The 12,495-nt window shown below is 58.5% G+C and overlaps 1 protein-coding gene across 1 annotated transcript; it reads left to right on the top strand.

Annotated features, from left to right (window-relative positions):
- The first annotated feature begins 2,697 nt into the window (after window positions 1–2,697).
- On the top strand, window positions 2,698–11,702 carry ABHD17A (abhydrolase domain containing 17A, depalmitoylase). Its single transcript, XM_036314674.1, has 5 exons — window positions 2,698–2,900; window positions 6,605–7,144; window positions 8,269–8,463; window positions 10,930–11,109; window positions 11,213–11,702. Exons 2-5 carry the CDS (start codon window positions 6,813–6,815, stop codon window positions 11,436–11,438), a joined length of 933 nt encoding a protein of 310 aa, XP_036170567.1. The 5' UTR covers window positions 2,698–2,900; window positions 6,605–6,812; the 3' UTR covers window positions 11,439–11,702.
- Window positions 11,703–12,495: the final 793 nt, after the last annotated feature.

The following is a 12,495-nucleotide window of genomic DNA, read 5'->3' as shown; positions in this document are numbered from 1 at the left end:
CATGGGTTGACGCTCAACCACTGAGCAACACCGGCTGGGCGGCCAGGACAAATTTTATTGACTTTTAATCAATTCATTTATACTTAATAAGTAGCCATTTGGGGTAATGGTTCCATATTGGACAGCTAGGGGCTGGAATAATGGCTCCCTAGTGGGAGCATTTGTAAGACACATTAATTCCTGTGGTCAACTTATTTTCCGGACAGGTTGAGCTTCTCAAGTCAGGAGAGAGTGAGGGAAGGCCAGAAGTCTGTGCTGAGTGTCACTCAAAGGCTCAGTGAGCCTCCCTCCACCCTCACAGAAGCTGTCTCCTGAGTCAGGAATTATCTTTATCCTATTTGTTATGCATCCATCAATTCATCAGACAGCATGGGAGACAGCTGGGAGCATGGTGGATGAAAGTCTGGGTCCCCGCCCTGGGAACTGGGTGAAATATGGGGAAGACAGATGATTAACAAGGAAACAGCTCAATAAAATGCTATAAGGTGGCAAGTTCTGACGGAAATAAATAGGGTATAGGGTCTGGAGTGCATGTAGTAGGAACTTTGGCTGGCGGGTGGTCAGGGAGGGCTCTCTGAAGGGGTGACATGTGAGAGGATGCCTAAAGATGAGGAGCCAGCCATGTGGCTATTTGGGGACAGGACACTTCAGGCAGGAGGCATAGCTCATGCAAAAGCCTTGAGGTAGGAAGGAATCTGGCATGGCCAGTGTGGCTGGGACAGAGAAAGCAAGGGGAAAAGTGGTGGGAAGTGAGGGGGTAAAAATGGACCAGTGGCACCCTAGCTGGTTTGGCTCAGTGGATAGAGCAACGGCCTGCGGACTAAAGGGTCCCGGCTTCGATTCCAGTCAAGGGCACATGCCTGGGTTGCGGGTTCGATCCCCAGTAAGGGCGTGCAGGAGGCAGTCTATCAATGATTCTCTCTCATCATTGATGTTTCATCTCTCTCTCCCTCTCCCTTCCTCTCTGAAATAACATATATACATGCCAGTGGCTGGACCTTGCAGGGCCTTTGGAAGGGAGGAGAAAGGGTGACTTCTGAGATGTTGGGAAGTTTACAGCAGCGCCTTTGTCTTTGCAGAGTCCCCTTTGGCTGGTGGGGGAACTTGGTGAGGGCAGGGGCAGGCCACATTTGGATGGGAATTGAGCCCCCTCCCCACCTCCTGGGCCACCCCCTTCACAGTGTCAGCCCGTGTTCCCTTTGGTGCAGCTGCAGCTCTGGGCCTTTCCAGCCCAGGGGAAGAAGGGCTGGATGGGGAGATGGGGCTGGGGAAGGAGGCTGTAGGCAGGCCTCTTTCTTCTCCAGTGTCTGAAAAAGTCACAAGGAAATCAGAAAGAAGCTGCCAGGTTGTGACCTTTGGGCCCCAGGTGAACCTCAGGTGATGCTGGGAACCGTGGGGGCTAGGGGGTGGGGAGTGGGGTGTGTGTGTGGGGGTGTGTGTGTGTGGGGGGGCAGCAGAGGCAGGGGGACTCGGGGCATCCCTGGATAGCCCTCTAGCACACAGTGGGGAAAGTGGTGGCTGAGCACAGGTTAGAGGTCAGAGCTGAAGGCCAGAGAAACCAGCTGGAAACCAGCCCTGGGCAGTGTCCACTCCTGAGCCTGGTAGGTGACTGGAGGAATGGAGCCCTGGGGGAGGGCTGGCTGGGGAGCCCAGAGACTCAGGCTTATCTCTGTAAAGGAAGCTAAAGATTAGAATCTTTGGGGAGAAACTGGGGTGGGTAGGGTGGGGCGGGGACTGCCTGCTGGGGGTGGGCATTTGAACTGGAAAAGGCATGCAGGCTGGGGGAAAGGCATCTGCAAAGACTGGAGGCCTGAAAGGATAAGACTGTCCAACGAATTCACAGTCCTGCCTCATGCTGGGCCTTGTTGGCCTCAGCAGCCTTTCTGCCTCTGTCACAGCCACCACCTCAGCAAGGCCTGCCTTGGTCACGCTAGTCACCTTTAGCCATATCCCCCATTTTGTTCACAACCCTTATCCTCTCCCAAGCAGCACGAGCAGAGCCGGGAGGCACTACGGTAAGGTGTTAGGGGCACTTGCCACAGGCACAAAATTTAAGGAATGCCAAAAAACTCAGCTACCAAAATTCATAATATGTTCATGCAGTATTTTAAAAGGTGAAACAGGTGCAAAAAACCCAGGAGAAACAAAATATCATGATATTATTTTTTAAAAATTTTATTTGTTAATCCTCACCTGAGGATTTTTTAGGAGAGAGACAGACACATTGATTGGTTGCCTCCCGCACGCACCCAACTGGGGCCAGAACTGAACTTGCAACCTAGGTACGTGCCGCGACCGGGAATAGAACCCGCGTCTTTTCGGTGCACGGGCCGACGCTCTAACCATTGGTCCACCCTGGCCAGGGTGAAAATATCATGATTTTAAATAAAGGCAGGACTCGACCCTGCACTTGCACCTTGCCTCACTCCTCTCACCTTAGTCCTTACCCTGGAATGAGTAAAAGAACGTGGGAATTATGAGGAGGCTCGGCTCCTGAACACTAATGCTGGAACTGCAACCCGGGCCTCGCCCCCCGCCGTGTCGGTTCCGCCCACCACAGCCCGCCCCCAATCAAGACCTACCCGTCAAGCACAACTCGGCCCCGCCCACCCTGCGCTTAGCTCCGCCCCCAAGTCCGGTTGCGCCGGCGCCCGGTGCCCAGGCCCAGGCGCCAGGTCCAGGCTCCGGCCCCTCGGGCCTCCGGGCTGGCCTGCGCGTCACTTCCGGGGAGGCAGCGGGAGCGAGGCCGACTTCCGCCGCGGGGGAGCGGCGGCGGCGGCGGCGGCGGCGGTGCAGGAGTAGGAGGCCGAGCCGCGGCGCCGAGGGACCGACGGGCGCGCAGGCGGGCGGCCAGGAGCCATGGAGTGTGGCCCCGGGACTGGGGTGCGCGGGCCGCGGCGGTGAGTGCCTACCGGGGGCGGGCATGGCGGCGTGGGGCGGCCTCGGTGCCGCCCTGGCCGTTTGCGGAGCCGGGCCCGGCCGCGAGGCTGGGGCAGCCTGGTCGGACTCCCCCGAAACCCCGCACTCCCGGGGTAGCCGCGGTGTTCCCGAAGGGATCCCACGCCGGGGGCGAGGACCGCGGGTTCCCACGTTGGCAGAGCCCTGTCCCCCCTCTGCTCAGCCTTGCGACGTGGGGTGGACGCCCACCCTCCTATGACGCGGTCCCCGCTTCCCCCCCTCTCCATGCTGCCCTCCGGCGTGGAGGAGAACGCCCCCCCAAACCCCCCGGGATGCGGCCTCCGCCTTCCGGGAGTGAGCGGCCCGAGCCGCGGACTCTGCCCCTGCCCCGGAACCGGCCCTCCAGCCCAACACCCGGGGCTGCGGGCCCGTCGCCAAGCCCTGCTTCCTAAACGTCTACCAGACGCCTCTGCCCCGTCGCAGGCTTCCCGGCCTCCGCTCCATTTCAGGGAACATCCACAGTCTCTAACCCCGGTCCCGGATTCCTCCGGGGCTCCCTGTTCCCCGCACAATGAAGTCCAGTATCTGCAGCCGAGCTCACGGGCGCGGCCTGGCCCTGGCCTTCTCCGGGGCCTCTCTGCTCGCCTCTTCGTCCCAGTGCCTCCCCTACCCAGGACCCGCGGTTCCTGGAAGGCGCCGCCACCACTGGGGTTTGCCCAAGCTCTTCCCTCTGCCCTGTCCCCTGTCCCCTGGCCGCTGTCTCCACCGATCAGACTGCACCTTCCAGGCAGCTTTCCTACTCTGACTGGCTGGGTGAGCTGCCGTCGCCGCCGTTAGTATTTAGGTCGTCCTAGAGTATTGCCATTGCCTTGGTTCCTCCTTGGTCCTCTTAACACCTCCAGCCTGCATGGCACCTGGCAGCATCTGCTTGTGAGTGGAATCCCCGGAGCTTTGGGTGCCAGGGGTGTGTGCCCAGTGATGGAGGCACCTGAAGGGGCACTGCCCAGTCTGAGGCCTGGCTCTTGGGCCACTACTCAGTGATACTCACAAATGATGTGCAGGAGGTTCCAGCTGCCCCTGCTCCCTGTCAAATCTGGCAGACTTTGGAGCTTTCCCATTTCCTCTTTTTCCCTTGTCATTTGCCCACTCGTTCAGCCATTGTTTATTGAGCAAAAACGGATAGTGGTCCTGCCCTCATGGGGTTTTTCTTTGGTTGGAACTGGGAACCATGAGAGCATGGTAGACGTGGGGTGGGGGTACCTGACCAGGTTAAGGCCTCTTTGAGAGATCTGAAGTGAGATCTGAATGGTGGAAAGGACAAGAGCAAGGACCATCAAATGAGACTGGGGAGGGGTCCCCAGGAGGGAAGCTGCCTGGGTTCTGGCTCTGAGGCATGAGTGGGCAATGTGGCTTATCTGAGGAGAGTGAGGGACACCAGATGAATGAGGCTGGAGAGACCTCTCAACTGCCAACCTGGCAGGCTGCGATGAGGGATTTTATCTCTACTCTGAAAATTGGGAGGTGGTATGGTCAGATTTGTGTTGTGAAAGGTCTTTCAGCTGCTGGGGGGTGGGGAGAATGGCCTGGAGTGCTGTGGTGGTAGCCAAGGGGGGACCAGCAAGGAAGGAGACTGCTGAAGTCCAGGTGATGACAGCGGAGGGGACCAGTGGCGGTTAAAGAGAGAAAGAGCCAACAGGGAGGAGTCAAGGACCACATCCAGGTTCCTGGTTTGGTCAGTGTGGCTTGGCCACCTTGGTGTACTTTTTCCTCAGGGTTGTGGGGGACCTCCTACCTGCCCCCTGGCTCTCAACCAGGTCTTCCTCTCAAAACCAGCTTTCATGCCCAGCCAGTGTGGCTCAGTGGCTGAGTGTAGATCCATGTATGAGGAGGTCACTGGTTCAATTTCCGTTTAGGGCATAGGCCTGGGTTGCGGCTTGATCCCCAGTAGAGGGTGTGCAGAAGGCAGCTGATCAATATTTCTCTCCAATCAATATTTCTATCTCTCGCTCTCTTGGATATCAATAAAAACATGTTGTTGTTGTTGTTTTTTTTTTTTTAAAAAAAACAGCTTTCACAGAGCCACCTGAACTTCAGACCTTTCATTCCCTGCTTGCAGCAATGGACCATCACCTGTCGGGGCCTGGACCTCTTTGAGAATATGTTGGTGGAAATTTGGGGACACAATTCTTTCTTCGGGGGTACACTGTGGGGTGTTAGGCAGCATCCCTGGCCTCCACCCTCTTAATGCCAGGAGCTCCCTTCTCTAATCCTCATAACCGAAAGTGTCTCCAGACATTGGCAAGTGTTCCCATCTGAAACCAGTATGATAGACCCTCTCCTCTGAAAAATACTTGCACATAAGGTTTGTATCCTGCCTGGAAGTTTAGGGACTCCTGGAAACTGTCCCCGCCCTCACCTTGGATTTTTCAGTTCTCCCACTCCCCTCTGTGCCCCAGATCTGGGTGACAGCAGGATGTGGCTCTCTCCAGCCCTTAGTCGCAGGTCACAGATCTGGAGGGATTAGGTGTGTTCTGGACCTCAGACTTCTCTGACCTACTCTGAATTCGAGTGTCCCTGGCCCCAAAGGTTTTCAAATGCTGTGGCCTCAAAACTGAACGTGCCAAGGTCCTCTGATGCTAAAGCTGAGTAGTGTGTGTCTCCCTCGGTCTAGTCTGTAGGGAAAGTGTAATAAGTGGTCAGGTTTTCGCAAACCTGTTTTCTTCCCTAGTCGCTCCTTTCACAGCTCTCTGTATATGATTGTAGTAGCTTTAGCACTTTAGCTGTGGTCTATGTAGTTTCACCACGCTCTGTCAAAAGGAAGAACATTTGAGCTTCTACTCTGAGCCAGGCCCCCTGCCCGCCACTATCATTTACTATTCCTGTGGTGTGAGTGCTGTCTTAGTTGATGGATTAGGAAACAGGCTCTGGGAGGGTAAGTGACTTGCCCAAGGTTCCAGACCCTGAAGTTGGCAGAGCTGGAGAAGGAGCCTCAGCTCCCATGACTCCCCACCCCCTCTACAGCCTGGCCCCTCGGCTTGGCCCCCAGCACAGGGGAGAGCCATTGTTCAGCTCTGAGCCTGAGATGTATCCTGCTTTTGTTCTCAGAGCCTTTGTTATGTTTCCTCTGCCTGGGCTCCTCTGTCTCATGTCCTCAGGCGGGCACAACCCCTACCAGCCCCCCTATCAGGGAGCTTTTAGGGCCCTGTCTGAAGTCTGTCCTTGCCTCAGCTGCTCTGTGTGTTTGTGCGCGCGCCCATCCGCGCGTGTGTTGGGGAGTGGGGTGGGGGGGGGAGTGTCTGGGCCAGCCCTCTGGACAGAAGCATGGGGTGTTGACAGGGTTTCCCTGGGCCCAGAGCAGGAGGAGAGCTGGAGTGGGCCAGGGGGTTTGCTTGCCCAGCACAGCCATCAGGTTGTGGCTGGGTTGACGAATGGGCTTACATGGCAAGAGTCGGTGACTGCAAGCTGAGGAAGGGTGGTAGCAGGCGGGGACAAGTCAGTTTGGGATCGCACAGAGGCCACTTGGGAGGTGCATGGTCCCCTGAGAGGGGTAAGCTGGGCTTGCAGGTCTGTGGGGCAGAGGGTGGAGCAGTCTGATCAGGAGAGAGTGGGCTGGGCTTTGGGGAAGGCCAAGAGGCTCAGGCCATGTGAGATTGGGTCCCTGACTGGTTGTGCCCTGGGGAAACTCACATGTTGCTGTTCTTTGCAGGGCTTCCCTGTGCAGGACATGGAGACGTGAGGCTGCAAGGCTCCCGAGGGCTCGGCTTGGACCGAGATGGGGCTGGGCTGCTGCCTCCTAACAGGGCTCTTGTCTGGGGCAGTGGCTGGGGGTTGCCCTCCCCCCTCCCACCCACATCTCGGAGCAACCCTTCCCCTCTGCTGCTGAGTGAGGCCTGTCCTGGGGCCCGGTGCCCGCCATGAACGGCCTGTCGGTGACTGAGCTCTGCTGCCTCTTCTGTTGCCCGCCCTGCCCTGGCCGCATTGCCGCCAAGCTCGCCTTCCTGCCGCCGGAGCCCACCTACTCCCTGGTGCCTGAGCCTGAGCCCAGGCCTGGTGGGGCTGGGACCACGGCCTTGGGGACCCTGCGGGCCTCCACGGGCACCCCCAGACGTTGGAAGCTCCACCTGATGGAGCGCTCTGATTTCCAGTACAGCCAGCGTGAGCTGGACACTATTGAGGTCTTCCTGACCAAGAGCAGCCGGGGCAACCGCGTTGCCTGCATGTATGTGCGCTGTGTGCCCGGAGCCAGGTGAGCCCTTAGGACTGGACCAGACAGACCCAGAGCCAGGAAGGGCGGAGGGCGGGATCCATGCTCATCCTCATGGTCCCTGGAATGCCACAGTGGGATTACAGACCACCAGGGCTTGTGGGTGCCTGGGTTGCTTCTTGCCAAGGTCTGGCCGACCAGAGCTACCAAGGGTGTGCCTCACTCTGCTCACGGCCGCTGCCCAGCTCCCTTAAGCTCTTACTGCCAGGTGCCCTTCCATTGGCAGCTCCTCTCAGTACCCCATCTTGCAGATGGGGACCCTGAGGCTGAGGGAAGTGGCTTCACGTGGCTGTGCCACACACCACTCTACAAGGAGCAGGGTCTCAGGCGCTCGGTGCCCGGTGAAGTCTTGGTACCTGAGGTGCTGGTGGCTCAGGCTCAGTCTGCCTTCCCATTAACAGGGTACCTCAGGACCTGCAAGCAGAGCTCTCTCCTGAGCCTGAGGGTGGGGCAGAGGCAGGTTTTCCAGGTGCTTCTGCCTCACACAAGGCAGGTTGTGACTTCAGGTCTAAGTTCAGCGGGAGAGGTCTTACCTTTCCTCTGGGCCAGGCAGGGCTGGCGGGAGTGGGAGCTGGGACCCAGTTGTGCTGGAGGAAGAGGACCTTGAGAGTCTGTTGGCGTGGAGTCACCTGGTTGCCTTCTCTTGGCAGGCCCTGGGCAGGCCCTGTTAGCAGCAGCTTGGCAGGCCTGTCATGGGACACAAGAGCTGAAATGAGTGCCATGGTCATTTCCTGCAGGAGAAGGAGACCCAAACCACTGTGATCAGGGGTTGGCTTTATTCACTTGTGGGGCAGGGGACGGGCCAACTGTCAGGAAGAGAGGGGGCAGCCCTGTCAATGAAGTCTCTGAGCAGCAGGCCCACATGCCTGCTATCCTCGGGCTGTTGGAGTCCCTCCAAAAGGAATGGACTCGAGGAGAGGCGGCTGGGCCCATCCTGTGCTCAACATGACAGAGATTATGCAGGCAGGAGGAGCTAGGCTGTTTTGTGGCACAGGCCGCCTATCTTCCTCCCCCTCCCCCATAGCGCTCCTGTCCCTTCCTGGTTGAGGTGTGAGTAGACCCCTCTTTCTCTTGCCCTCTGACCCTGTCTTCTCCCACCCTGCTAGGTACACAGTCCTTTTCTCACATGGCAATGCAGTGGACCTGGGCCAGATGAGCAGCTTCTACATTGGCCTGGGCACACGCATCAACTGTAATATCTTCTCCTATGACTACTCGGGCTATGGCGTTAGCTCGGGCAGGCCCTCTGAGAAGAACCTCTATGCCGACATCGATGCTGCCTGGCAGGCCTTGCGCACCAGGTGAGCTGTGTGCCGGGGACTTGGTCAACCTAAAGTGTCCCCTTGGGGGGGACCAGAAGCTGTGAGACAGGGCGGTTGGAAGGTAGGCCCACTAGAAACTTAGGCCTACCTCCCTGGGGAGGAAGGAAGCCTGGGCCAAGTTTTTGTGGGTGGCCTTGCTGGAGAGGGGAACTGTCAGTGGCCACCGTGGTCCAGAAGACGAGTCCTGACCCGTGTCTCTTCAGCATGGTAACAGATGTGCTTGGTGTGCAGGCAGGCATGTCGGCAGTCTTCAAAACTCCCTGGGCAGGGGCAGGGATGGGCTGGGGCTGTCCCCAGTGGAGTGGAGGTTCCCTCAGAAAGAAATGTTAGGCAGAGGACCTTGGGCCCAGTGGTACCATGTGAGGGCTGTGCGAATGAATTGTGGGAGTCCCAAGCCAAGGAAGCACATGGGGTTCAGGGCTAGGCTGGGCTACTGCATTAGGATTCTGGGGGCAGGCCTATGAGGTACTTGTAGTCATGGAACTTGGCCTCATCCTGGGACAATGGGTAGGGGTGGGGCTCCTCTAGGCTTAGAGGGTTCTGTTGGGCAGCTTGGTGCCTAGCACAGCTCTGATGGCTGGTGGGAGATCAGTGAGCAGAGGACATACCCACATGCTTGACTCATGGCCATTCCCTCTCTGAACCTCCACCATCCTGGTCATCCAGATCCTGGGCAGACCCCTCTCCCCCAATACTCACTGAAGCACGTTTATCGGTCTCTGAGCCAGCATTTGCAGCGTGCCGCCCTGTGCCCAGAACTGCTCCAGAAGGAGGTTAACCTTGGCCTTCCTGGATGTGGAGCCCTATCCACTGTCTGCTGGGGGATACCCTGCTTCAGCCCTGCCTGGCTGACCTGCTGGACCTTCGAGGCCCAAAGTCAGTCTGCTCTGGGGAGATGGGGCTCATAGTGATGGACCAGGCAGTCCCTTTGGCAGGCCCTGGGAGCAGGGTCCCCTGGCACCAGGGACCTGTCATAGGTGGTGTGGTACAGGTACATGCCTGCCCTCAACTGCCTCAACCCTTCCTTCTGTCCTTGCTTGCGCTGGGGGTTACTGGCAGAATCAGACCCCACTGTGGGGTGAGGGCTAGGAGCTCTGTCCATCGTCCATCTATCCTCTCACCAGCATTGACTTCCAGAGACTTGGTCCCTGAGCTCCAACAGCTTAGAGGCAGCAGGAGGCTTGTGCCCAAGCTGTGCCTGGGGCTGGGGAGGCCTAAGGGAGAAGAGCCACTCCACTTGTCACCTGTTGAGTTTATTCAGATGGAGACAGCCAGGGGCTGTTGGGGTCCCTTCTTGGTGCTGGGTGATAGGGCTGTGCTGGTGCTCAACAAAGTGGTGGCCATGGCAACCTGGGAGCAGACTGGGGAGGAGTGACCGGGTAGCATCCTTGAGGCCTGGGGGTAGGCTGGGGTTAACCTGTAGTGTTACCAGGACAGAGACAGGTGGGGATAACGCTGTAGACAGGGAGGTGGAATCTGGCTTTTCAGGTGTGTTCCTCAAGTGAGATGCAGAACTGTCCTGGCCCCTGTCCACCAGGAAGAGGGATGTCCCTTTGGGTTTGGGGTCTGATGTGTTGGAGGAGAACCTTGGAGGCCACCTGCATAGGGAGGGTGGCAGGTGGGTCCCCATGTGGCTGGGAATAGGCATGTAGGGGCCGTGGAAATGGCTTGGAGCTGGATCAGCTGTGCTGGGGGACCCTAGGGAGGCATGTGGGAGGTGACAGGGCTGGGGTTGGGGCTTGAAGGTGGGAGTTGGTGCTGAGGAGGGTAGCCCAGGACTTGGCCACTATATAGAGAAGGTGCCAGAAGGAGTTAGCACCCATCCACCTCCCCACAGCAGTGGATATTCTGCTCACCAGTGTTGTACTGAGCACCTAATTGGGCATGGAGGATACCAAGGGGTGACACATGGGGACAGCTGCCTCAATTCCCCACAGCAAAGGGGGTGGGGAAGGGGTGCAGGCAGGAAGACAGCCCCCCCTTCCTCAAAGAACTAACTAATCCAGAATAGCAGGGACAGGAAAACTCTAAGCGGAATCTGGATGTGGCCCTGGTCAAGTGTGTGTAGGGTTGGGGGTTGACAGAGTGACCTGGAGAAGTAGGAGAGGCCCCAGAGCTACCCTGCTCCCAGCAGCCTTTGTGGGGCCCTCACCAGGTGCGCTCCTTGCGCATGAGGAAGTAGATCCTGTTGGAGAAACTGAGAGTAGATCCAGGTGACCTAGGACTGTGGCCTGGTTGGGGAGGAGTGGGAGCAGCTGTCTTCACACCTGCAGGAGCCCTGCCTCCCTGCTAAGTGCGCCGCCTCTGTTGGGGGCCAGGGTAGGGTCCCTGGGACCAGTCTAGTTGCCTAGAACTGTCCTAGGAGAAGGGGGGACAGACTGCCCAAGGAGGGAGGGCTGTGGGAGGGGAGTGTTCCAGTTGCAGCTGACCCTGTCCCACTGCCAGGTACGGCATCAGCCCAGATAGCATCGTCCTGTATGGTCAGAGCATCGGCACAGTGCCCACCGTGGACCTGGCCTCCCGCTACGAGTGCGCCGCGGTGGTGCTGCACTCCCCGCTCACCTCGGGCATGCGTGTTGCCTTCCCAGACACCAGGAAGACCTACTGCTTTGATGCTTTCCCCAAGTGAGCACTGGGCTGCCCTGGGAACCTGGGCGGGGCAGGGCCTTGGTCGGGCGGGTCTTGGTGGGGGGCGGGTCTTGGAGGCCTGACACGCCCCACCCTGCAGCATCGAGAAGGTGTCCAAGATCACATCGCCGGTGCTTATCATCCATGGCACGGAGGACGAGGTGATCGACTTCTCGCACGGGCTGGCGCTCTATGAGCGCTGCCCCAAGGCCGTGGAGCCACTGTGGGTGGAGGGCGCCGGGCACAACGACATTGAGCTCTACAGCCAGTACCTGGAGCGCCTGCGCCGCTTCATCTCCCAGGAGCTGCCCAGCCAGCGCGCCTAGCGGAGCTGCTGCGCCCGGAGCCAAGCCAGGAACAGACCTCAGCAATAAGGCGGCACCCCGGCCCCAGGGGCTGCATGTGTACCCCTCGTGAGCCCCAGTCCCCCTAGGCAGCTGGCCGGCAATGAGGTCCAAACTGCCTGCCCCTGCGTAGGGGCTGTGGACGATGTGCAAGGGGCAGAGCCACGCTCTCCTTTTCTTTTGGAAGCAAAACAAAGGAAAAAGGTGAAAAATTAAAGATTAAAAATTTTAACGTTCCTTCCCTTACTTTCATGGCTCATGTGTGCTCTCCCCAGCCCTCAGCGAGTTCTCAGAAGGTGCTAAGCTTGCCCCCAACCCCCCAGGAAAGTTCACAAATGCAGGTGCCACCATCACTCCCTACGGAAGAAGGAGTAGGGTTTAGGTCCCAACCGAGCACCCCTTGAGTTTGCTGTTGTCTGGGTGGTGATATTACCTGGGAGGGTGGTGGGCGCCTTGTCTTTTCAAAACCCTTGAGGGGTAGGGTGAGTGTGCTGGGCCTGCTCCGGGGCCCCAGTGAGGCACCCTTCCGCCCCCATAATGGGTAAGGACACTGCACAATCGCTCCCCTGGTAGATAAGGATACTGCAATCACAAGGCTCCACTTCCTGTCCTGGGGGCGGGCTGCACAGAGTGCCAAGACGGCTCACCAAGGTTCTGAGGGGCCGGGCCAGGTCACTTCCTTTGTAAATGAGGCTGAAGCCCGGGGACAGAGACAGTCAGGTCTGAGGGCCTTATGGGGTCTTCCCAAGGAAAGGGGCCACTCCGGCTGGGTTTCCGCTACACTCTTTGGGGGCTTTGAGCTGTCTTTGCCTGAGGTGCCCTTGAGATCCCGGGTTTCTCTGTACCCCGGCTGGAGGCCAGGCTCACCACCAGGCCTAGAGTGCCTCCTGCGACCTCCAAGGACAAAGCCCTAGAGCCGGGAAAGCCTCGGAGACGAGTGACCTATCGTCCACCCCAGGGTCTGGCGGAGGCTTAGCTTGTGCTGCAGAATCCAGGGTGGCGGCCACCGCCCAGATCGGCTTGTTTCCACCTGGCCCTA

The sequence above is a fragment of the Myotis myotis genome, unplaced genomic scaffold, assembly GCF_014108235.1.
Source record: "Myotis myotis isolate mMyoMyo1 unplaced genomic scaffold, mMyoMyo1.p scaffold_m19_p_6, whole genome shotgun sequence".
Classification (NCBI taxonomy): Eukaryota; Metazoa; Chordata; class Mammalia; order Chiroptera; family Vespertilionidae; genus Myotis; species Myotis myotis.
The sequence above is the reverse complement of the archived record's forward strand: the minus strand, read 5'-3'. Positions and strand labels throughout refer to the sequence as shown.

Coding starts and splice junctions, on each gene's coding strand:
- ABHD17A (XM_036314674.1), top strand. CDS start 6,813: ATGAACGGCCTGTCGGTGACTGAGCTCTGCTGCCTCTTCTGTTGCCCG. Junction 8,464..10,929: donor TGGCAGGCCTTGCGCACCAG/GTGAGCTGTGTG, acceptor TCCCACTGCCAG/GTACGGCATCAGCCCAGATA. Junction 11,110..11,212: donor TGCTTTGATGCTTTCCCCAA/GTGAGCACTGGG, acceptor CCCACCCTGCAG/CATCGAGAAGGTGTCCAAGA.